The 25,385-nt window shown below is 36.3% G+C and overlaps 2 protein-coding genes across 6 annotated transcripts in view; both read right to left on the bottom strand.

Annotated features, from left to right (window-relative positions):
* Nucleotides 1–25,385, bottom strand: part of kif13a (kinesin family member 13A) — a 76,626-nt gene that overhangs the window by 3,834 nt on the left and 47,407 nt on the right. Inside the window, exons 15-38 of one of the 5 annotated variants that reach the window (XM_056259446.1) lie at nucleotides 24,731–24,817; nucleotides 24,476–24,651; nucleotides 21,349–21,568; nucleotides 19,932–20,094; nucleotides 18,844–18,987; nucleotides 18,219–18,368; nucleotides 17,975–18,139; nucleotides 17,001–17,174; nucleotides 16,048–16,199; nucleotides 14,577–14,709; nucleotides 14,300–14,446; nucleotides 12,127–12,159; nucleotides 10,900–10,999; nucleotides 8,913–9,039; nucleotides 7,853–7,908; nucleotides 7,587–7,714; nucleotides 7,326–7,502; nucleotides 6,399–6,491; nucleotides 6,161–6,313; nucleotides 5,993–6,070; nucleotides 5,851–5,901; nucleotides 5,657–5,768; nucleotides 4,858–5,009; nucleotides 944–1,123 (exon numbers count right to left, since the gene is read on the bottom strand). In XM_056259446.1, coding sequence (XP_056115421.1) covers nucleotides 944–1,123; nucleotides 4,858–5,009; nucleotides 5,657–5,768; nucleotides 5,851–5,901; nucleotides 5,993–6,070; nucleotides 6,161–6,313; nucleotides 6,399–6,491; nucleotides 7,326–7,502; nucleotides 7,587–7,714; nucleotides 7,853–7,908; nucleotides 8,913–9,039; nucleotides 10,900–10,999; nucleotides 12,127–12,159; nucleotides 14,300–14,446; nucleotides 14,577–14,709; nucleotides 16,048–16,199; nucleotides 17,001–17,174; nucleotides 17,975–18,139; nucleotides 18,219–18,368; nucleotides 18,844–18,987; nucleotides 19,932–20,094; nucleotides 21,349–21,568; nucleotides 24,476–24,651; nucleotides 24,731–24,817 — 3,151 coding nt within the window. The remainder of the gene's footprint in view (nucleotides 1–943; nucleotides 1,124–4,857; nucleotides 5,010–5,656; nucleotides 5,769–5,850; nucleotides 5,902–5,992; nucleotides 6,071–6,160; nucleotides 6,314–6,398; nucleotides 6,492–7,325; nucleotides 7,503–7,586; nucleotides 7,715–7,852; nucleotides 7,909–8,912; nucleotides 9,040–10,899; nucleotides 11,000–12,126; nucleotides 12,160–14,299; nucleotides 14,447–14,576; nucleotides 14,710–16,047; nucleotides 16,200–17,000; nucleotides 17,175–17,974; nucleotides 18,140–18,218; nucleotides 18,369–18,843; nucleotides 18,988–19,931; nucleotides 20,095–21,348; nucleotides 21,569–24,475; nucleotides 24,652–24,730; nucleotides 24,818–25,385) is intronic. The other 4 variants (XM_056259447.1, XM_056259448.1, XM_056259449.1 and 1 more) reach the window with 4 other exon arrangements.
* The window catches only part of ptdss1a (phosphatidylserine synthase 1a), a 76,529-nt gene continuing 71,985 nt past the window's right edge, over nucleotides 20,842–25,385 (bottom strand). The window contains exon 14 of the mRNA XM_056259452.1: nucleotides 20,842–20,852. The gene's annotated coding sequence lies outside the window, so the exon portion shown is untranslated. The remainder of the gene's footprint in view (nucleotides 20,853–25,385) is intronic.

Genomic DNA, 25,385 nt, shown 5'->3' with positions numbered 1-25,385 from the left:
ATTTGGTTCTGAGACCTCAGGAAGTTTGAGAGTGCAAGACAGGGCCGGTCTCTCAGTTTCAAGTTGTGTTATACATGTGTTCATGTTCAGTTCAGGTTAATATAGCCTACTACAAAAAATTATGTTCTTACTCAGTCTTTTTTTCCAGTACAAATATCTTGAGAAGCAAAATGACATTTTCTGAAAGTAAAGTGAGTTTACCTTACAAAATGACATATTTTCTGAAAGTAAAGTGAGTTTACCTTACAAAATGACATATTTTCTGAAAGTAAAGTGAGTTTAAGAAAAATATCTGCCAATAAGGGAAGAAAAATATTCTTGTTTCCCCTTTGAATTAAGTTTATTTTTCTTACCCCATTGGCAGATATTTGTTCTTGTTTTAAGCTGAAACTCACTTAATATAGATACATTTTTCAGGAACATAAGACTTAATATCCAAAGTAATTTTTGCTTCTCAAGTGTATCTTGATTTAAGAATGTTTAGATGTTGACAATGAGACAAAAATACTAAGGTTCTGCATATATGGGATTCTGTCAGTGCAAGTGCAATAATTATGCAAAAATAAGTTTGAAGTTATATATATAACGTTAATTTAAATATATATTATACAAGTAATAATTATATATTTTTAATTAAATTACGCTTAGCATATTAACAAATTAGCTTGAAAAGCGTTTGAAATTTCAAAAATATAAGACACCAAAATACAAACAAAAGAGTTTCGCTTTTCATTGTCTTGGACATTTGTTATTGACTGATATATAATATGCGGGCTGAAGATGATTTTCTGTGGCATTTGACAGCACACCACAGATGTTGTAAAAAACCCAGAGTATTCCTGTGTTTTAACAGGGCCCTGGCTAGTAGTATTAATTAGTATGCGTGTGCACGCAAGTCCAGGTAGTGACATGCATCAGACTGGTTATGCGTGTGTTCACTTACAGCAGCGTGTGGCAGTGTGTGAGTGAGATCAGTGCTGAATCTGGGCTGTCTGTGATTGGCCCTGCTGCAGATGATGTCACTGCTGCTGTGGCCCTCGCTCTGAGCCCTGGGTCTGGACCAGGGGCCGGACCAGGGGCCGGTGAGGCCCAACACGCTGCTCTCCACAAACCAACGCATGCTCTGCAATCAGGTGACAATAGCACACTTCACACAGGCCATGCAGCACAGCGAACACTCACACAGGCTGTTGAGTTAGACACCTAATCACATGTGAGGCAAGCGAGTACACATGCACTGGATGAGATCATCAGCCATAGAATCAGTAGTAAAGGAATAGTTCACACAAAAGCTCATGACATTCCTTTTTTTTCTTTTTCAATGAACACAAAATCAGATGTTTTGTATTATGTCAGAGCTGCTCTTTTCCACACATTGCTAGTGGATTGTGACTTAAATATCACACGAGTCATAGACGACTGACACTTTTATGTCATTTTTGTCAGTATAAATCAGGGTTATTATTGTTTATGTCTATGTAAGCGGCAATAACAATCCTTTCAAATATAATTTGATGACGTGTTTTAAGTTGCATTATAGATCAACTAACATGATCATTATAAAGGTGTTTAAATGACAAAACACATTCACTTACATTTATTTGACGATCGGAATACCTGATATTTTATAATATAGTTAACCCTTTAAGTGTCACCCCCCCTTTTTTGAATATACATGAAAATGCACATTTCGAACTTAAATGGTTGTAATTCAAGAATGCTTTGGAATATAGACGTAAGACTGGTCTTGTTTTAAAGAAGACATTTGGCAGATTTTTGTAGAAGTGAAATAAATTAAGAAAGTGAAACAGAAAAAAGGTTATAGAAGTTTGAGTTTATGAAAATGTACAATCTAAAAAATGTAATTATTCATATTTTATATAAAATATATATTTTCAAAATCTGGGCGACTCTAAAACTGCAAAAAAAAACAACAAAGCCAAAAATCTGAACAAGTTGTGTTTCAAATTTTAGGTTGATATCTCAAAAAATGAGCTTTCAGTAAGATTTTGTTTGGGCGCAGTACCAAACTTTTTCACTAGGTGACAACCAGACTCCATTACTGCCCATATAAGGGCGCCTCCATTTCCAAATGTGTTTTGAGTGATATGAACCATTATTTCCACAATTTTCTTACAATTTATGAAGTAGACATCCTATTCAGAAGTAATATGAGAAGTTTGGCAGATTTTGATATGAATTCAACCTCTAAGAAACACAAAAAGAACATGTATGTGCGTTATAGCTTCCTGCCACATCACAAATGGTGAATCTATCATTTTTTTCTTTATATTTAAAAAAATTTCAGACCTTTTTTTCTAAAATAATTGAATGGATGCTATCTTTTGAACTCTTGGCATGAAAACAAACTGAGGTTTCTACCCTTCTTTCATAATTTTTCATGTTCATCACTATTTCAAAATAAAGGTCTAAACACGCCTTAGGAGTATGAAAATATTCTTGTTGCAAATTGATAAATTACGGCTCCTCTGTAATTTATTTTGAAAATCAATCACAAAATATGGAAACTAGAGATTGTAAACTTTCAAATGATATATAGTTTGTCAATATTAGTTTAGGTTTAGTATAGGATATTACTGTTTTAAAAATGTAATGGATTTGGGCCCACCGGTGGGCCGGTGACACTTAAGGGGTTTACAAGTTTGTGAGTATTTTGAATAGAAAATGATAAATGAAATAAAAGCAATACATCAGTCATACAGCGCTATTGTGGCTGCGGTGTGACACAAGCATGAGGCGTTGCCATGGAAATAATGTTATATTTTCTAATTATAACAGTCGCCTTAAAAAACTCATGCTGGGGACTCAGCTAGAATATTTTAAACTTACGTGTAAAACGGTTGAGAAATTATAAAAATGCCAAAAGCACATTACAAAATGTGTAAAAATTAAAACGACAACTGAAAATATAAAAACAAAAGCTAATTAATAATATAATAACTAATATATAACTATAATAGTATATAAATAATATTAAAATAACACTAGTATAAGTCACTATACACTCTCCTTGCATGAAAGAGCAGCATCTATTTTTGTTTCATATGCGAAAGTAAATAATACTGGATTGGAACGACATGAGGGTAAGTACATAAAGGCAAAGTGAATTTACATTTTTATGTGAACTATTGCTTTAAACTCATACTGCTGGTTAATAGGTTCAGTATCATATACAGGTCAGTCTGAATAAATGAACAGGCTTGAGGGACTGAGGCATGCTGGGTACAGGGTCCAGAAATTAACTTCCACACCATCTAATAGAAGATGAATTAAGAGATTCACAAGCAATAAATATTCCTCACTGAATAAAATGATATATTTTGCATTATTTTTATTCAAATATTATACTTGTGTTCCTTGTGTTTTCATTTGGGTGGTTAATTCTTCTTTAGCAGACAGTAATGATATTTTCAGCCAATTAGTGAATAACTCTTTTACTCACATTTGGAACTTAATTTTGTGTTAATTTTGGATCCTGGCTGAAGCTTCATGAATGTAATTGGGTTTCGGCAAAACGAGTATAAATCTGATCTTCAATTCCTGCACTACATGCAAAGTCAACGTAGTTCATGTCAACAAAAGCCACAGATATGAGCTGCATCTTTTTTATCATCAGCTAATATCAAGATCAAAGGCCGCGCTGCATCAGCACTGGTAATTCATGACTGGTAATTGATCATTTAGTCTCACTCTGTCTAATGAAGATGATTGTGTGTTGAGCTTCAGATGCAATGGCAAACTTTCAGTTTCGTTTGTGGCAGTTTGTGCGAGCTTCTGCAAATGAAACTGAAAGTTTGCCGTTGTATCCTGAAGCTCAACACACAGTCAATCATCTTCATTAAAAGTAGTGAGTCTAAGGGTGTGTTCACACTTGGCAAATTTGGTTTGATTAAAACAAACACTGTTGTGATTGCTCTGTTAGTGTGGTTCATTTGAATAAGTGTGAACGCTGTAAGATCAGATCCAAAGCACGCACATCCACAGCAAAGCAATATGTTGCTCAAATTGGGTGCTCAACAAGGAAATTAATAAAAAAGGAAAAAAGTCGGCACACCATGGCTCCAAAAATATGAAAAATGTAATGGTTACCACCTGTGTGTGAGTCTACCATTAAATGTTTCATATTTTTGGAGCCATGGTGTGCCGACTTTTTTCCTTTTTTAATAAGTGTGAATGCTGCCATCTGAACCCTGGTGACACCAAACAAGACGACAGGCGCTGAAAAGATGGGTCTCGTTTTACTTTCAAATGAACTCTGGTGTGGTTCGACTGAAATATGAACACAACACGGATCTAAACGAACCAAAAACGGGAAATGATGTCACAAGATGCGACCCTAAAAAGGACAGAATGCTCAAGCAAACCTGTTTTTAGGAGCTAAGTTGCCTATTAACAGTACGGTATCCTTGTAGCAGATCTTGTGTGTGTGACGGAGGAATTCCCGGCACTGTTCAAACTCCTTTACACATCTGATGCAGCTCTTTCTCCTATTGCGGTCTTTGACATTTAAATTAGCCGATGATAAATAAAATGCAGCTCGTATCTGTTAATTTCGTTAATGTGAACTCCATTGAATTGGCATATAGCGTGGGAATTGAAGATCAGATTTATATTCGTTTTGCAGAGACACATTGATGTGGCCAAGAGTAAATGGAACCGTTTTAAGGCCATTAGAAACTCTTTTAAAAAGGCATCAGAGCCTGGAATCAGTCAGGTCATAAAATATAATGAAAAGAGAATGTGGAGGGTGGAGGGTGGAAGCACAATATGAGTGAGAATGAGACACATAATGAGAGTGAAGCATCGTGTGTGTGTGTGTGTGTATGTGTGTGTCACCTCCTGTCCCAGAAGTGGCCGCGACTCCAGAGAACGCTTGACTTTGTTCTCCTCCTTCACTGGCATGAGAGATTTGAGGAACTTGGGCGGTTGAGGCGACAGAACTTTAAACGGACTCGAGTTAAAGAACGTCGGACTCTCTGGCACCGACCCTGAGGAGAAAGTGTGCATGAAATGAGGCTTTTTAAATGTGCTTCAAAGAAAAAGTCAAGAGGTCTAAGAGTATGACAAGCCTACAATGGAGAAATTATGGTAAATTTATCATTCCAACCCTCTTAAAAATAAAAATTGAATAAAAAATACACAATATATTTTATTAATATTATTAATTTTATTATAAAATTGTAATTAATAATAATATCACAATTTGTGCTCAATTGTAAATATTTTTTAATTTTATAAGTCTTGAAAAGTTACATTGTGCATTTATATTAGTGCTGTCAAATTGCATAAAAGTTTGTGTTTATATAATATGTGTGTACATATACATACACACATATACTATATATTTATATACACATGTACACACACATACAGTATATATAAACACAACACAGTACATATTATATAAACACAAACGTTTATGCTAGAGCGATTAATCAATTTGACAGCCCTTATATATATATATATATATATATATAATAATTTAATTCATAATATTAAATTATTTAGTAATAATATTCAACAATTTAATATTTTTAACTACAGTTAAGGTTTTTATTAAAACTAGAATGCTTAATAAAAAAAAATTGTCTTTCAAATCATCCCTGGTGAAGGAAAAGTTCACCATCACACATACATTTACCATGATTCTCTTTGTTTTTAACAGGCGTTTCCTTCGAGAGAGGACTGTTGAGTGAAGCTTCATGCAAGTTGGATTCAGTGATGTCCACGTGACCGTCACACTGAGCCTGTGGAAAGGGAGTCGAAGCTCAGACAGAGACACTGACAACAGCAACACACGGTCTGTGAACTTAGTAAGTGTTCACTAACCTTCATGTCTTCATCCTCACATCCTGTCCCATCTGATTTACAACAAGAGGTCTAAACAAATATACATTACAGATTTAAGTCCTGTTACACATTGAACAGTGTTTTGTCTTTATCCATGAGCAGAGAGTAGATCAGGTCTTACGTGCTGGACGTTTGGCGTGCTGAGACTGCGCCGTATGTGTCTGCCTTTAACAGAGAGAGCTTCCTTCACCGTCACGGCCTGAACGAACACATAAACACACACTAAACACTCCAGATGCACGAAACCAGCAGGTAGCAAGACGAAATCTACCAGAAAGCGACGCCGTACCTGCCGGAGTCTCTCCAGACACAGAATATTGTCCACCTCCAGCACTCCTCGGGTGTATTTCTCAATGTACGTCTCTCCATCAAGAGTCTCCTCGCTCTCTCCTCGCGCTGCCATCAGGGCCAGAGTCTCGCGCTCCTCCGGCTCTTCGGACGCCTGTTCACAAACACACGTGTGTGTATGTGTGTGCTCGGTGCATTCAGAAAGTAGAATATGAAGAGAAAACAATGCGAATTTGTACCTTTGGTATGTTGGACACAATCTCATACGTCACTCCACATGAGTAGAGAACGTTCTTTAAAGACATCCGTCTCTTCAGACTCTGAGTGAAACTCTACAAGACATATATAGTCATATATTTACATTATTAACATTAACATGCTAATCATACATGTCCTTACAGCTCAATAAACTTCAACAAAAATGGCTATATATGTAGATTTATAAGATTTATAATGTAGATTTATAATTTTATTGTAAAAAAAACACAAAAAAAAAAACACAATGGTACTAAAACACACAATTAGGACCATTGTGGTTTTTTGGGGGGGTTTTTTAACAATAAAATTATTTTCAAAGACAAGTGACAATGACTGTAATGCATCCACAGATTTTCCTTTTGAGTTTTTATTTTTTTTAAATTTTCATTACTCTTATTGGATAATTTCTTTAGATTAACATTAATATATGGAATAGTTTTAATTTGCTTAAATGAAAGAAGTACAGTCAATAATAATAACAAAAATACTTTATGGTACATTTATTTAACATATTTTTTAAAGTATTCTTTAAATCTTAAACAATTCAATTTACTACCATTAAATCTTAAACAGATGTTCTAATTTTCTAATAAATCATATATAATTTGAAAAATAATTTGAAACCTACACATTACAAGAAATTGAATTTCATGGATAAAGCAGCATCTTAAAAAGCAGTACTATTTAAAGTCAGTGTAAAACCCATTTTCCTTCAGTAATGTAACGTTTTTAAGTGCAACAAAACAAATGTGAGACGGACCTTGATTTTATTCCTTGGCAATTGATTGTACACATGAATGTAAATGTAGAATCAATGCACAATTCGACCAGGACGATGTTTTTAAGAAAGTGATAAAGACCAATCACATTGACACTACCGTACACAAGCTGTTTGACTGTTTCCAGACCTGTTTGTTGTAGATGTTGACTGCAATTCTCTTGCGGAGGACCAGCTCCATGGAGGCCGGATGACTGAGCTGCACCGTGGCTTTCACGATCAGGTAGATCCGTTCGTTCGGCACCGTGATCCGGTTCAGGTGGATGGAGTCGTGGATGGATGAATCCCAGGAACACACAGCCGACACCTGAGAGTAATCACGTGTACGTATGAGAAATCAGAATATATAGACTCTAATCATTATTATGTTATTTCCCATAATTTGTGTTACCTCATCATCGCTGTGTCTGATGATGGGAAGGTAGAAGAACGGGCTGCCGTGCTCTTTGGGAAGAATTGAGTTCACGCCGGCGGCGTGATGATGACACGTCAGCTGATCATTAACTGTCAGGTTATCAGCTGCAAAACAGACATTACAGCTTAAAATAACAATCACACAGAAACGTCTCCTTTACAAGTCTAAATTATTGATCTAGCAGGGGCATGCAAATCAGCAAAACCTTAAGCTCTTAAACCCTGAAGATCAATATATCTCACCGTTCAGATCCAGGAACAGCACAGGAATATGAGCTTCCATGCCACTAGGAGGAACCCTTGAGCAACAACAACAGAGTTTAGTATCTAGTCTCACTTTTCCCCTAAAACTCTTATTCAATAGCAGGTTTTCATCCTTGCTTGTCATTTAAGTAATGTTAACTTTCAGAATCGCTACAAGCCCATTAAAAAGGTTGTGAACTGCATGTTTTGACTTTAAATAATAACACTGTGAGTAAATAATAAATAATAATACTGTTTAATAACCCATGTTATTCAATTTCTTGTAATGTGTAGGTTCAAAACTAGAAGAAATGGTGATAGAAAATTACTTAAGTTAAATAAATTTAGCATATTATTATATTTTATGTGAATTTATAATAAAAATAAATGACTATTACAGTAAAGTGAATCTAATGATGAGAATGTCTGAATGCATTACAGTCATGAGAATCTGGAAGTTTTCTGAAATGTTATGTTTAAATATGCAATTTAGGCATATCTAATTAAATATGCACTCATTTTCATACATTTCCAGAACAGAAATCTAAACACTGGATAAAGCCAGGATCACAATTCCTGTTTCATTTGGTTGAATATCTCATTTTATCACTCTATAAATCAGAAAACACTGAAGCAGACAGAAAAAAAAAAAATCACTATGTTTTTAGGAATAAAATATGATATAAATCAGGCGAATGATATATGAAGAATCCTTCAGAATATAGATATAAAATAAAACTGTGAAAAGTGAATGTGAAGCTGCTGAAGTGGAGATTTCAAAACTCACCGGCTTTAAAGATACGTATTCTAATTGAAATCTACAGATACAAATAGATAAGGTGTAATAAAAATAAGCACTCAAAAGTGTATTCTGGATGTTTTCTTACCACCAGTCTGAAAAAGGAGACAAAATAGCCCATAATTGACCAGAAGACACTGGTTTCGCATGTAGTGTCTTGCCTTAATAATAGCTAGTAGGCATATAATCTTGCTAGTTAAAAGCCTGACTGAGGAAAATTTCATTTTTTAAAACGTGTCAGTGCAGTGGATAAGTTCTCACCAGTGCGCCAGGGCCCCTGGGATGCCACTGCCAGGGGCCGGAACCAGCACTGCGTTCCTCTCCTCCGTCAGACCCACCCACTGCTCCACCAGTCTGGCCTCTCTTTCCACGTCCTCCTCAGACTTCTCTGAAAATCACATGCACAAGCATGACACCAGCACCATGATGCAAGGCAGCCCATTATATACTACTACTACTATGACTAATAATAATAATGTTTTTATTTAAAATTTCCGATTCTGGAAAAATTGCTGAGGTTTCTTCTACACTCAAAGGTTCTATATAGAAGCTTAACGGGTTCCGTCAGGCACTTCATATATAGAACATTTTAGGGGTTCTTATCATGGGATCATTTTATGGATTTAGTTTTAATTAATTCATTTTGTTTGAATTAATTTTTAATTTTAATTAAATGTTATGAAGTAAGCAGTTCGTAAACATACTTTATCACTAGAGAAAAAATTTAAATAACATGTTAAACATGAAAGTATTATGCAATCATACGAGACATTTCTCCTTATATAGAACCTTTTTGTTACAAAGAGCTCTTTAAAATTGAGTCAAGAATCCTAGGGTCTAGGGCAGTGGTTTTCAATTTTGGTCCTAGGGAGCCACTGCTCTGCACATTTTATAGGTCTCCTTTATCTGACACACCCACTTCAGTTAATAAAGCTCTTTCCAAACGAGCTGATGATCTGAATTAGGTGTGTTAAATGAGGGAGACATACAAACTGTGCAGAGCAGTGGCTCCCTAGGACCAGGATTGAGAACCACTGGTCTAGGGTCCAACTTTTTGTCTAAGGCTGTGTCCGAAATCTCCACTCAAACAACTACTCCCTAACCCCTATGTAGGGGGTAGGGAGTAAAGCACTATATAGTGGGCTCACCAGCATAATAGAAACACCACTTTCGGACACTACTCGATCGTCTCTCGGCGCCGTTGATTACGTCATTACTGTCGCACTATTTAAACGCGCCATCATCTGTCAGCTGGTGCCGAGCCAGCTCTGGGCTAAATAGATTTTTTTTAATATATAAATACATTACATTATATTGAGCTTATTTCTCCAAAATTGTAAAATTAAAAGTCATTTCTGGCCGTTTCTGTTATAATCCGTTACTCCACACATGATTATAACTTATAAACATAAATAAAATTAATACACATATTTCATATATTTTAATTTTCGCGCCACACCGTTTTCTCTTGCCTGTCGACATTAGGAAAAAAAAAAACAGATCTACGTTATTAAATATCTTGCTCATAATACTCTTAATAAAACAGCTTTTAGACTCTGTGGAGATGCCACTCAATATTTATCTTTTTTGTTTGTTTGTTCTCGTGATTCAGAAGATTTTGCGGATTAGCAAAAGAAACAGGATTTCTAGACACAGAAAACGACGTGCTGTTCTTGCTACGCTAGCGAGACGTCGTCAAATTGTAAGTTAAAGATGAAGATGATGCTGATGGGTCTTTTACGATCAGCGCAATGCATGATGGTATGTAGGGCTTGGGTTAGTGACCATCGGTTGTACACTACTTCTCAAAATGCATTCTGGGATAAATTGAGTGGACTATATAGGGTATAATAAACATCACTAGACATTCGGATAGCACTACAAAATGGCGAGCTCACTATATAGTCCACTATATAGTGAGTAGTGGGAGATTTCGGACACAGCCTAATAGAGTGTAGAATGCAGATTTTGAGATACTCCTAGTATGTGCATCCAGAGTCAAATGAGCATCAAAAATAACACCAAGGTTTATGAGCTTGAGAAGACGGCATTACCAAACTGTTATTCACTGTGTAATTACTGTCTAATTCTGTTGAACCCTAAAGAAGATATTGTGAAGAATGCCGGTAATCAAACATGAGACATTTATCCTCATGAACAGCAGTAACAGCTTCATAACTCTAATCAAACTGTATGTAAACAACTGTCACCAGAAAATCCCAGAATGACACATGCTTTAAACTCCAACCTGACTTGTTGAAGATCTTCTTGATCTGCTCTTCCAGATATTCCCTGCGCTTGATGAGGGCATCAGACCAGCGTTCCCGCACACAGTTCAGGTCCTCCTCCTGTTCACATACAGCAGAAGAACAGTGAGACCTCAGCTAAACTGCATTTGCAGACCACTATTTCATCTGCCATCAGTGGGCGATTAACACCATTAAGCTCATTTCAATTCACAATTTAAAGTGACTGGAAAATAATCTGAAAATCCCATTTGAATTACATTCCCACTGTAGAGATTACAATACAGCACATCCATCTCACACCGTGTCTACAGTAACGCGAGTGGCGTGTCGCAACATGTCAAAATGAAATAACTCTTTTGATATAATCAACTTTATATCTATGATAAGGGCCGTGACACACCAAGCCGACGGTCTGTCGGGCTAGTTTTTGCAACATTACATGTACAGAATTTCATACATGAGCATAAAATGACGTCGGCTCATGAGTACATTAGATAAGGATGTTGTTTCTGTTGACAGATTTTCACTGTCTAAAATTACAAATATCATTTGTGTACATTTATTTTGATTAATTATTTGATTTTATCTGTTACATGTTACTATTAAATAGGCATTTGCCTGCTCCAAAAACCCCTCTTGGCCTGCAGTGTAGCTCTATATTATTTAAAATTTAATTCATTGAGTATTTCAGTAACTTCTGAGCATTTGATCAAGGTCAGCTTAAAATGTTTCTCACAGCTGATTCTGAGGCGTCGTGAATCAGACATTCGCCTGTAGCGTCCGGTGTAGACACGGTGTCAGGTGCACATTTGGAGCCAAGCATCAAATTGCAATATAATCCTTGCACAATACCAAAATAAACAAATAAATCCAGTGTGCCGTTTTTACATTCAAACCCACACAGATGAAGCCGTCAGAAGCAGCTCCATCTAGTACGGTTCAAATGGACTTCAACATGCAGGAATCATGCAGCCATGCACTGATCATGTGACAGACAGCCGAGTGTTAGTGCAGGAATCTCCACACTTAAAGGTTTAGGATCTCACAGCTCCTTTGGAAGCATTTCTCACATTAAACTCAGCAAGATTATAATATCAGGCTTTCAGACACGGGCGATGATTATAATTTCATCCAGGCGACCCACGTACTGTCTCCTGTCTGAAAGCACATGTTCAGCAGCTCACTGTCATCATGCGTGTGGGACAGACAGCAGGAAGTCAGAATACCTGATAACTATCCATATCGTCGTCTTCCTCCTTCTGCCAGGAGAGAATACAGTCTGTCACACACTCTGCTGAACTGACTCTCACATGACTCTAAACGCCCATTCACACAGATGTTAAAGTGCCCCTATTATGGTATTTTAAAGGTTCCTGATTTTGTTTTGGAGTCTCCTACAATAGGTTTACATGCATCCAAGCTCAAAAAACCTTGGATCATCTCTCAATGTCTGAATTGGTTTGATAAAGTATCTGGTCTCTCTAAACCCCTCCTTTCCGAGAGCTTGGTGTACTCTGCTCTGATTGGTCAGATGGCCAAGTCTGTTGTGATTGGTGTACTCTGCTCTGATTGGTCAGATGGCCCAGTCTGTTGTGATTGGTCTACTCGGCTCTGATTGGTCAGATGGCCTAGTCTGTTGTGATTGGTCTACTCTACTCTGATTGGTCAGATGGCCTAGTCTGTTGTGATTGGTCTACTCTACTCTTATTGGTCAGATGGCCTAGTCTGTTGTGATTGGTCTACTCTACTCTGATTGGTCAGATGGCCTAGTCTGTTGTGATTGGTCTACTCTACTCTGATTGGTCAGATGGCCTAGTCTGTTGTGATTGGTCTACTCCGCTCTGATTGGTCAGATGGCCTAGTCTGTTGTGATTGGTCTACTCTACTCTGATTGGTCAGATGGCCTAGTCTGTTGTGATTGGTCTACTCCGCTCTGATTGGTCAGATGGCCTAGTCTGTTGTGATTGGTCTACTCTACTCTGATTGGTCAGATGGCCTAGTCTGTTGTGATAGGTCTACTCCGCTCTGATTGGTCAGATGGCCTAGTCTGTTGTGATTGGTCTACCGCTTGGTCTATACGAAACGGCCAGCACCATATGTGAATTTGAGCTCCGGATCTTCTTCAGCCCTTCATACACAGTGATCTGAACCATAATGATGGCATCGGTTTTACCGTATCAATCTCATCCTATGGAAGTGCATGCAAAGTGGATTTGTTCTCGTAGCGCAGAAAACAGCCTCTTCTTGACATAGACGTTATGCACATTTGTTACAAACCTACGTAGGTTTGACCAGGAAGTAAGACTAGAACTACTGACGACTCGTTTCAGGCAGTTCAGATCGGTTCTCTCTTTTGGAAGACAATAACTCCATTTATCATGTTCTTTGAAACGAATCAGACCTTTTACATTCACAAACAGCTATTTAACACACAAAATAGGCAATCATCACAATAGGGGCACTTTAAAATGAAGCAATGCATCCCTACAAAGCCCTTCATGTTGAAAATTGATGTTGAAAGGACAAAATCACAACTGATCAATCAATTATAACTCTTTTGGGGGGTCATGTTTCCAGAACCGGCATTCAAGAAAGATGAATACCAACCATATCAAGCTGTTGAGTACAAGGAAGGGATATAGTGGCAACAAACAGGAGCCACAAACAACAACAACAACAACTAGATCAACAGCTTGATTTTCACACTCCATGTGAAGGACTCCTCAGGGATGCATGGTGTCATTTTAACATGTTTTCATAGTTGAATCAGCATTGAACCAAATGGCTGAAATTGAAGGCATAATTGATTAACTTTGAAACATTGAACTGAACTGAATCAATATTGAATTGACTTGAGCAGAATAATAACACTATTGTCTTCTGTAGAGCTGCTTAAATTTTCATAAACACCAATTGGTACATAAGTGGTACAAATTGTATGAAATTATATTTTGATGTCACATTACAGCATGCATATTTATTTCTTTATTCTTTTTTTTCTCTTTTTCCCTTTTTTTTTAAACCAGATTTGTATTTCTGTTTTACACATCACAAAGTTGTTGCACTTTTGTAAAAAAAAAAGAAGAAAAAAAAGGAAAACCTTTTACTAATATCTAACATTGTAAGTGAATGATGCTCCAGATCAATGTTATTTTAATATCATCGATATAAAATTATAGTTTTTGTTAATATTTTGAATTAGATTTTTATTTTTGTATTTTCGTTTTAATCAAGTTTTAGTAACTATGTTGTGTGTTTGTCATTTTTATTTTTTTAAATATATTTATATAGTTCAGTTTTAGTTTTAGTTAATTCAGTACTTCACCTTAAACTACACAAAAAAGTTTTTGGTTTGCTCCAGATTCTGCTCTAACAGTGTGTTGTGTCCGTTGTAATCACCTGATAGCTGTCCAGAGGTCTCTGTAGTTTTGTGGAGCGAGCGGAAACACAGCCGATAGAGACGGACAGAACGGCTTCCACCATCAACGGCAAAGTCCCCGAGTGCTGGACCGGCTGGACACACACCTGAAGCCTCCGGGAGTGACCCTGTGTGTGTGGGCGAGAAACGCTAGTGTAAATGGAGAGCATTTTGAAATGAAAATGCCGTTTTCAAATGTATCTGGATTAATGTAGCCTCTATGATATTGTGAATGAGATTGAAGTGCCAGTGTCGCACCTGCCGCAGCTGAAACACGCCTCCAGTGCTGATGTCTTTGTTGGGATGCAGCTCTACAGACGAATACTCGCCCTGCTCATTCAACTCCTGTATGGAGACACACAGCTCTATCCTACGAGACACTTCACTCCACCTGTCAAACACACACACACACACACAGCTGAACACACGTCTACATGTATGAAAGACTACCACGATACCAAACGTTCAGTAGTCGTTCCCAATACCAGTCAAATTTCATGGTCCTCGGGGACCAATTTTACTAAATGTTGAAATTAAAATGAACTAATATTAATAAATGGCTTTAGAAGTATTGTTAGTTCATGTTAACTAATGTAGTAAACTCATGTTAACAAATTAAACCTTATTGTAAAGTGTTACCAAAAGAAGAAATGAAAAGCACAGAAGCCCATTACAGGTTACAGACTTATTTCTCAGATCTACAGTATTTAGAAATATCCGATTTTTTTGTCCCGTCACTTGCTGGTTATTACAATGCCAAACGTTGTAATTTCAGATTCAGTCTTGCATTTTATTAGAGTTATCACTCCTGAAACTTTGCAGTGTATACCATTAAAAAAAAACTTTTATTCAAGTTTATTAAAACTTTTAATATCAAATATGTTTGGGAGTGTTTTGAAAGGCTGGTATCGTTAGGTTTTTTAAGTCACCATTAAATCAATATGGACATCTTTTTTATGGTATATTGGCAGTATTTTGTATAAATGATTCATCCATGCACATCATAATTTTTTTAATTCATGTGCCCTTGTAATCTTAAAATAACTTCGTCTCTCTCTTGCAGTGACATCTCTTCTCTTCTCTGATGATGTGTTTACTGACAACCTGTCACTCACATGTCTTCCACCAATAGCAAACCACAACCATCTAATCAATTCCCTACGGACAAAATTAAGTCTCAGCCTACATTTGTTCTTGTTCGGGAAGCGGTTTCACTCAGATATATGTCACAATAGGGAAGAAAATACGGTCCCACTTTATCTTAAGTGGCTTTAAGTACAATGTACTTACATTGAAATTAATAATTTGATACAATGGACTTACATGTTTTTACATTGTACTTATATTTTGAAAATACCTGCATGTTATTACAGACGTAATTAATTTAAGTAATTACATGTATAATTACACTGTTGACCTTTCCCTTACACCTTAACCCACCCTTAAACCGACCCATACCACCACACCTGACCCTAACCTTACCCGTATCACACCTCAAAAGCAGCAAAATTGTTTTACAATACAACATGAACACAAGTACATTGTACTTATTATTCGATGTAAATACATTGTACTTAAAGCCACTTAATATAAAGTGGGACCGAAAATACGATTGCAACTTCCATTTCATGCCAACTTTAAAATTTAAGCATCGTCTTGGCACCAAAGTACATTTGACAACACTAGTCTACATGCATGAAAAAGTGTGTGTATCTGTAAGTAAATGCACCTGTCTCTGAGCGTCCGTGTCTTGTCCTGCATTGCATCGAGCTCCCAGACGGAGCGGCCGTTACCTGCGTACCGATGACCCCAAACCTCGATGGCCAGAGCTCCATCTGAGATGAACTCCAGAAACTCCTCCGTCACATGCACCACAAAATCCTGCCAACATAAGCAGAAACCCACTGGATTTTTACCGGTTCTGAAGAGCATCTGAGTGCTTGATTGTGCAACAGAGGGGAACTGGTCCATGTCAAAACAGACACTCTTATTAGATTTACAGACACTCAACATAAAAAACTAACTTGGTGTTAGAGGTGTTATCACATCTCTAGGAGCACAAGTAATAACAATAAATAAAACAATAATAATACATACAAATAAATAAATAAAAACCTCTTTTTTTTGCATTTCACCTTCACTCGATCTTGTTTCATCACTAGGAGCACTAGTAATAATAATACAAAAAATATAATAAAAATAAAATAAATAAAAGAATAAAACGGGTGTGTTGAGCTGAAATACATCCGGTTTCCCCATATACAAGTTCATGTGGATGGGTACTTTATTATAATTAACTAAACTAAAACCATAAGAAACATTTTTGTTGTATGACAAAAAAAAAAAAAAATAATAATAAAATTAACATTAACTGAAATAAAATATAAGAAAACATTTTTAAATCTAGTTACCAAGTTGACACTTCTCATTTATATTAAGTTTAACTTAATGTACTGAAATAACTAAACCTAAAAATTAATTAATAGACTTTTTTTTTTTTTTTTACTAAAAAGGCAATCCCACACAACTAAATTACAAAAACTTTAACTAAAACAAATGAAAATGGAAAATAAATAAATAAAAAAACAACATTCAAAATATGAATAAAAACTAAAACAGTATCTCAATGATACTAAAACAGCACTGGCTCTTTAGTAAATGTCTTCTGTAAGAGTTTTTTACCCTGCAGTGGTGGAAGCGCACAGTGAACTCGGCGTCGGGGGTGCGCGGGGTGGGCGTGTCCGGGCTGATCATGGGCGGAGCCACAGCCGGCTCTGATTGTTCCCAGAAGCTGTACTGACAGAAGACGAAGTTGGACAGGTTGAGAGGCAAACCAGACGCCTCTCGGATCCGCACCTGACACAAGGAGAACACTAGTGAGTGTTTATGACAACACTGAACCAGGGTTACTATAGTTAACTCAAACTAAAACCATAAAAAAAAACAATTTGTTGCTTGAAATAAAATAAAAGTTAACTGAAATAAAGTAAAACATAAAAAAACTTAGACTTGTTTTGTTTCAGCTAGTTATCAAGGCAACATTTCTCATTTTCATTTAGTTTAACTAAAATAACTAAACCTAAAATTGAAATAAAAATTATTAACAACTATACAGACAAAAAAAAAAACATTTTACAAAATAAACAAAAAATATATATATTTTTTTTTTACAAAATAACTAAATTATTAAAAATGGATTATTAAATTATTAAAATAAATAAATAAATGGATTTATATAAAAATAGAAACTAATTCAAAATATTAATAAAAACTTTAATAGTATTTCAATTAACTAAAATAACACTACACTCAACACATCTGATTCTTTCAATTAAACACAGGACCAGTAGATCAGATTTGTTTGATTTCACCACAAATATGATCCCATTTTTGTATGTATAAAAAATTATTTTCATTAAAAAGTTATAATTAGACAACAGATGATTTTCATACATTTACTGTTGCTGAAAAACAATGGCATGTTTGCTGTGTTTGTTTGCAGGGCTGCACAATTTGGCCAAGAAATGTGTAAATATATATATATATATATACACACACACATATACATATATATATATATATATATGCAGATGCAGAGATGAGTGAGTTTGATAAAATAATTGAGTATAAAATTGACAAAATACTGAGCCCTTTACCCTGCAGGTGAGTTTTCTGGCCATGTGGACGATCTCTCCATTATTGTCCATGACCTCGTATCCGCTGCTCTCGCTGGAGTTCTCGGAGGAATCGTCTCCTCCCGCCAGACGCTCCGGCACGACTCCGCTCACACGGACCAGCTCCACATGCAGACGACCGGCGACCTGCCAAAGCAGCAGCAGGGGAATGAGAGACGCCGTTGAACAGCGGTTCAGCAGGTGAACATGCACTGATCCTGCCCACCTCTCCCTGCTGGCTGATGATGGGAACCGCATACTGCAGCTTGACGTCATGAAACAGACACTCCAGGAAGACGTTTGCTACGCCGATGAGGTTGTGATTCTCTTGAGCTTCATAGAACGGATCTCCTGCCTTATTGTGCAGCAGGTTAACCTGGTGAAAATGCAGGAAAAAGGGATTTTTACAGAAAATGGGGTCTGTCTTTTATGCTCACCAACCAAGGCTGCATTTATTTGAGCAAAAAACAGCAATATTGTGAAATATTATTACAATTTAAAAGAATTGTTTTCTATTTTAAATAAATTTTAAACTGTAATTTATTCCTGTGATCAAAGCTGAATTTTCAGCATCATTACTCCAGTCTTCAGTGTCACATGATCATTCAGAAATCATTCTAATATGCTGACTTGCTGCTCAAGAAACATTTATGATTATTATCAATATGGGTTGTGCTGCTTTATATTTTTGTGGAAAATGTTTTTTTTTCAGGATTCTTTTATGAATAGAAAGTTCAAAAAGGAAAGCATTTATTTTAAGCATAATCTTTTGTTACATTACAATTTTTACTGTCACATTTGATCAATTTGATGAGACTTTGCTGAAGTATAAATTTCTTTCGATTTCTTACCACTTCCTGTGTGCCTTCCCTCCAGTCCCTGTAGTGGTCTCTCATGTCCACTAGTTTGTTCTCTAATTTCTCGATGGTCCAAACCTGCGTTCCCTTCCCTTTACGTCGCACCTGGATCGCTGGTTCACTGACTATAGCGCCACGCTGGGGTTAAAATCATTGCAGTACATCAATTTAATATCACAGAGGAAATGATACAGAGACTATCGAATGGATTAATGAAAAACATAAATAAATCAATGAGTAAATAAATAAACAAACATGTAAATATATGAGAAAAATAAATAAATGATAAATTTTTTTACATTTTTTTTATTCTTATTATTTTTTATTTCTAAAAATGTTCTTGCTTATTTATTTTTATCATTTTATTTATTCATTTATTTATTTACTAATTTATGTTTCTTATTCATTTAATATTTACTTATTTATTCATTAATTTACTTATATATTTATTTACTTTATTTATTGTTGGTTAATGAATGAATAAATAAGTAAATATTAAATGAATAAGAAACATAAATAAGCAAATAAATAAATGAGTAAATAAAAAACAACTAAATAAAAAATAATGTAAATAATTAAATAAATTAGTAAATAAATAAATAAAATTATAAAAAATAAATAAACAAGAAAAATTATGGAAATAAAAAATAATAAGAATAAAATCAAAAATAAATAAATAAATGAGTAAACAAACTAATTAATAAAGTAAATAAATAAGATAAATAAGGAAATAAACAAATTAATAAATAATGTAAATCTGTAAATAAAGGACTAAATAAAAGAATAAAAACAGTAATAAATGAGAAAAAAAATATTGAAAAAAATTAACAAACAAACAAGTAAACAAAAGAATAAAGTAAATAAACGAGTAAATGAATGAATGAATGACTGAACGAATGAATAAGTAAAATAAATAAATAAGCTAATAAACACATAAGTAAATGAGAAAATAAATAAATGGGTAACTTTGCTTGGTGTCTTTTTGGGTGTCTGTATTGTTTGGTCTTAAGACAAATTGCTTGTCCGCCGGTTTGGATAAAAGCGTCTGCTGAATGAAGGAATGTAAATGTGTGTACTCGCACCTTGCGGTTGGCGCTGAGGTTGGCGGCTGGTATCTGCAGCGTGACCTGGTAATCGGTGAGTTTGAGCATCTCCTCGGACAGGAAGTTGGCCTCTCGCACCAGTGCGTTCGCTCTCACCACCTGCTCGCGCAGCCGAGACAGACTCTGGCGGAACAGCTCGTCCCTGAAGAACACAAGAGGCACATTCACACGAGCCCCTCACTGAGACCACGACACACTAGCGGACCACGAGAAAGCATGGCTGGGTGAATGGAGCAAAAATGTCCAGGGAATGTTAAATGTGAGTGTTACAAGGATTCACTTCTCTGTGTGAGAATGTGTCTGTATGTTTGGGCGAGATAGAGTGTGAAATCACAGGTTGTAAACAATATGAAACCACTCCAAAACCTAGTGAGCTGCCTATGTAGGGAGCATCATAGGCACAATCTCCAACACGAAGGCTGTTTCAAAAAGGTACACAGCAGGATTATGCAGCACCTGATATGCATATTTTGAATGGTATATCCAATCAGGATTTAAAGCAACAATATGTAAGATTTTTGTAATAAAGTATTCAAAAAACACTTCCACAGTGTGATATATTTCATGCAGTTGTGTAATTACATTATTCCAAAAATTCCCAAGGATTTGTAAATCCAGAGAAATTAGAGTTTTAAATAATTGCTCGTCCCTTGACATTGTTGCATATCAATGACGTAGATATAATACTTAGATGCCTCATTATCGGCCGTTTCAATGGGCCGCTATTGGTAAGCCGCTAAAAGGGATCTATGTATCCATATCTATGATACAATATCTCGCCGCGGCCGCTGTTGTGTCGTTCAGTCATCATGGTTCACGATTATTGATTGGCGAGAACAGAAAATCCAAAAAAACGTAAACGTAGATCAACTGAGGCAAGCAGGCTTTGGGAAAAACGGAGAAATAAAACAAGTATCAATATCCATGACAAAACCACCCCAGTCATTCTAGAATGATTCATTCTTTCCAAATAGAGCTATTCAAGTCATCTGGTGAAATTGTTTTTATATATACGCAATATATAATCGCAGAAAAATAAAATAACGCCATGTAATTTTTTACCGATATCGTGCAGCCCTAATCCTCGCTATGTGTTTTCTATACAGAGATATCGACATCGGTAAATATCGGTATCGGCCATCACAGCAATATTAATATCGGTTATTGGTATCGGCCACAATTTTCACATCGGTGCATCACTATTATTAGCTGATAAATAATTTATATGATTCGTGAATTCCATAAATCTCCGGATGGTGAAAACATCATCTCCCATATCGTTCCACTCTCCTTCATAGCCTCATCAAGCTTCGTCTTTGTTATCGTTTCGAAAATGCGACCTCTGGCGTGAAAAAACGACCGATTGTAGCTTTAAAGGGCGAGTCTGCGTTCTCACCTCTCCTCTGTCCACAGCCGCTCTTTGCTGTGTGTGGAGTGTGTGGGGAAGGGCAGGCGGTCGCTGCTGCAGCGCTGGTGTTGCGACACCTTCTCCGGCGAGAGCCGCTGCCGCAGGGACTGAAGCTCCCGCTCGTACATCAGGCGCTGCTCCTCCAGAGCCAGACGCTTCTCCTCCAGATACTGCTTCTCCAGCACCTGCACCACGTTCTGCATGGGGTCTGTGTGGAGACACGGCCAACAACAGCTTCACACAAACACACACGCTTTCTGTATCTGATACATCTATAAATCAGTGTAACTATCAACTCACTGTTTCTGTTATAAACATAACAGAACGTAAATAATCAGATGTAAAACGTAAACGCAAGAAATATTGCCTCGTCAACTAACTGAAATAAAATACGTTTAATGTAAATTAAAACTGAAATAAAGATAGATGTATTTTTAAAAAGCTAATAAAAATGACAAAAGCACATAATACAATTACTAAAACTTAAACTAAAATGAAATAGGAAAGTATAAAAAGTAAAAGCTAATACAATGCAATACAACACTTACTATAATACAATATAAATAATACTAAAATAACACTGATATTAATGGCTGGCTTTCTCCAGAAAAGAAACACTACCTTAAACATACTTGAAACAAGATATATTTACTTGAGCTAGATATTAGTTGTTGTTTTTTTCTTCAGATAATATATTCAGAAAATATAAGTGTTGCATTGGGAGATTTTTTTCCCACTTGTTTGTACTGAAAAAAAAAGATAATCCGGTACATTTTAATTTATTTCGTTTTTTTATTTAGTATTTTAGTGCTGTCAAATCGATTAATCGCGATGTAAACATACAAGTTTGTAAATATATATGTGTGTATGTGTGTGTATATATATGAACTTTTATGTTAGATGCGATAAAATCGTGATTAATCGATTTGACAGGACTAAATTATTTATAAATTAAAAATAATATATTTTATTTTAATATATTTTTAATATATTTAATTTTATTGCATTTTCATAAAAATGAGCAATGAGAATACAAGCAGGTAAATTCATTTTGTTATAGGTTTGTATGCAATAGATGTGATAATCAGCTAAATTTAAATATTTTTTTATTAAAAATAAGTTACTATTTTATTTTTATTGCATTTTCATAATAATCAGCAATGAGAATCTGACCATAAATAACTTTTAGTAGATAAATTACAACTACTACCACCACTAGGCCTACTATTATTACAATCTATTGGGCTGCTACAAGGTTAAGGGGGTTTCGGGGGTATTTCCCCGTAAGAAAATTTTGTGCATTTTAATGTTAAATTCATCAATCTGGTGCACTTTGAGAGTTCAAAACTAAAAGCTCCAACCCATATTCAGTGTGCAAATTGAACAAAGAAAAATTCAAACCTCTTTTAATTACAGTTTCTGTCTACATTACACTACAACATAATAATAGATATAATATTAATCCCATGACAGTAATTGCCATAGGCTATATTGTAAAACAAATGCACTGAAAAATAAAGGAAACTTTCATGAGTAGGCTAGTAATGTATGTCTCGAGACCACTTTTACGTGGTCTCGGTCTTGTCACGGCCTTGACGGTCTTTGGTCTCGGTCTTGTCTTGGTCTCGGACCTCTCGGTCTTGTCTAGGTCTCGTTGTCTCAGACCGACATAGTGGTCAGGGGATTGAGCAATACAATACTACAATATCCACGACGATATCCGCAACGTATTGAAGCGCGCGTCCGAGTGAAGACAGTGCGGTGCGCGCGAGCCACGCGAGAAAACACTGTATCCGCGCCACTGATCGCAGCGGCAACGAGCACTTTGATCACTTGATTTAAAAAACACATATCATGTACAGTTTTTGATATATTAATATTTAGTAAAACACATATCAGTGACATGATGGGTTTTACCTTCATTCAGGAGATTTTGGGTAACTGCACAACTGACAGATGACTTTGAGCGCACCGCCAACGGTGTGTGTGTGTGTGTGTGTGTAACCATAGCGACAAAAACGACCAACTTTCGGATCCTGCACTTAAGCCTATAATTTCGTTTTTAAAAATATAATTATGTATTTAAAAGTTGCAGAATGGATTCATTTGGAGACTTCGAAATCAGCGGAGATAGGCAGGCAAATGCAAAACAACATTTAAAAAGTTATTGCTTAGCTTCAACACTAATGTTTTTTCCCCTTCGGTCTCGACTTGGTCTCGGTCTTAGTCTCGACTTGGTCTCGACTTGGTCTGTCTTGGTCTTGGTCTTGGTCTTGTCTTGGTCTCGATACCATCTGGTCTTGGTAGTGTCTTGGTCTCGGTTTAGGCGGTCTCGACTACAAGTCTAGAGTAGGCTATTGTACAAATTTCTATACTTGAAAGTAAGTTGTATATTTGGAAGTAACCCAGCGCCGCCAATTAAGCAAAACAAAACAAAACGAATGGGCCACCGATGTACGAGTTTTATGGGCCATTAAGACAAAAATAGAAAAATAAAAGTATGAGATGTATGTATCGGCCCAAAAAGCACGTCGGGCTGGCGGGAATCTCCCGGTTGTCCCGATGGCCAGAACATTTGACACCTTAATGGATGAGATGAGAAGACTTACCTCTATACTGGGCTTTCTTTTTATCTTGTTGCTTTCTCCGTTTTCGTATCTCTGCACCAGAGGGTTTAGACCGCTTCATTTTCGATCAGCGCGCGCAGCAGCCGAGCACTTGCCTAACGTAACCATAGAACGTAACGTAACGCAACTAACCCCCGCCCCCCCTTTAGGAAATGATCGACAATAATCATCCATTCAATCTAATAATCAGGTTGACAAGTAATTAAACGTATGGCTGAGGGGCGCCTTAGGATGATCATGTTTAATAAACATGTTTTTGTTTCGCTTGTCATTGTTATTCTATGATTAATGGGAAGTAGGCCAAGGGCGACACTAGAGGGCGCCAGCGCCCCCAACACATTTGTCGCCCTAGGCAACCGCCTAGTTCGCCTATAGCAATCGCCGGCCCTGTATATATAGATGTGTTTTATTTTCCATATAAATGATACTGTGAAGCAGTGCCTCCTGCATGTGTCTGTGTATTGTGTAGTAAAGGCTGTAGCGTGTACCGTTGTTCCCCAGAGCTTTCATCATGACCTCCATCTGAGCAAACTCGTAGCTGTAGTCCTGCTCGGACGAAGCCTCGCTGGCCGTCTCCACGTCGGCCTCCACGAAGCTCTCGCGGGAACAATCCCTCTCCATCTCCTTTAAGCGGTCGCGCCGCTTGCGCTTCGGCAGGTTGATTCTGAGGACGACACGTTCACTCTGATGAACCTGTACATGTACAGGAGACGCCGAACCGGATGTGCGAATCTGCAGCTTACCTGAAGAAGTGGTTGTTTCCCCACAGGATGCGATCTCCGTGCCACAGGTGAACCTTGGAGTAGAGCATTGTGCCGTTCACGCAGGTCCTGTGCAGGAAAATAAGGTTAAAACATCACGATCAGAATAAAACACAATATTTGATTGGACGCAAAAAGTATTTAAATCATGCAAATAAGACAAAGGCACAAGACTGTGTTCCTGAATTCCTTAATGAGGGAATGAACATATTGTAAAAAACAGTACAACATAAAAATGCATATATATTTATATATTTTAAATTGCAAAACATTCAGAATAATCAGTGGTGTTATCATTAACTAAAACTAAAAACATCTACATTAATTGATATAAATAATAACAGACATTAGTTAGGCAACATTTCTCATTTTCGTTCAGTTTAATTGAAGTTGAATTGCTAAAACTGAAATAAAATGCTAAAACAACATAAAAATGCATATATATTTATATATTTTAAATTGCAAAACATTCAGAATAATCAGTGGTGTTATCATTAACTAAAACTAAAAACATTTACATTAATTGATATAAATAATAACAGACATTAGTTAGGCAACATTTCTCATTTTCGTTCAGTTTAATTGAAGTTGAATTGCTAAAACTGAAATAAAATGCTTAAACAACTTAAAAATGCAT

This window comes from Rhinichthys klamathensis, unplaced genomic scaffold, assembly GCF_029890125.1.
Source record: "Rhinichthys klamathensis goyatoka isolate OS25496 unplaced genomic scaffold, OSU_Roscu_1.1 h1tg000168l_1, whole genome shotgun sequence".
Taxonomy (NCBI): domain Eukaryota; kingdom Metazoa; phylum Chordata; class Actinopteri; order Cypriniformes; family Leuciscidae; genus Rhinichthys; species Rhinichthys klamathensis.
Note: the sequence above shows the minus strand (reverse complement) of the source record. Positions and strands in the feature narration are given on the sequence as shown.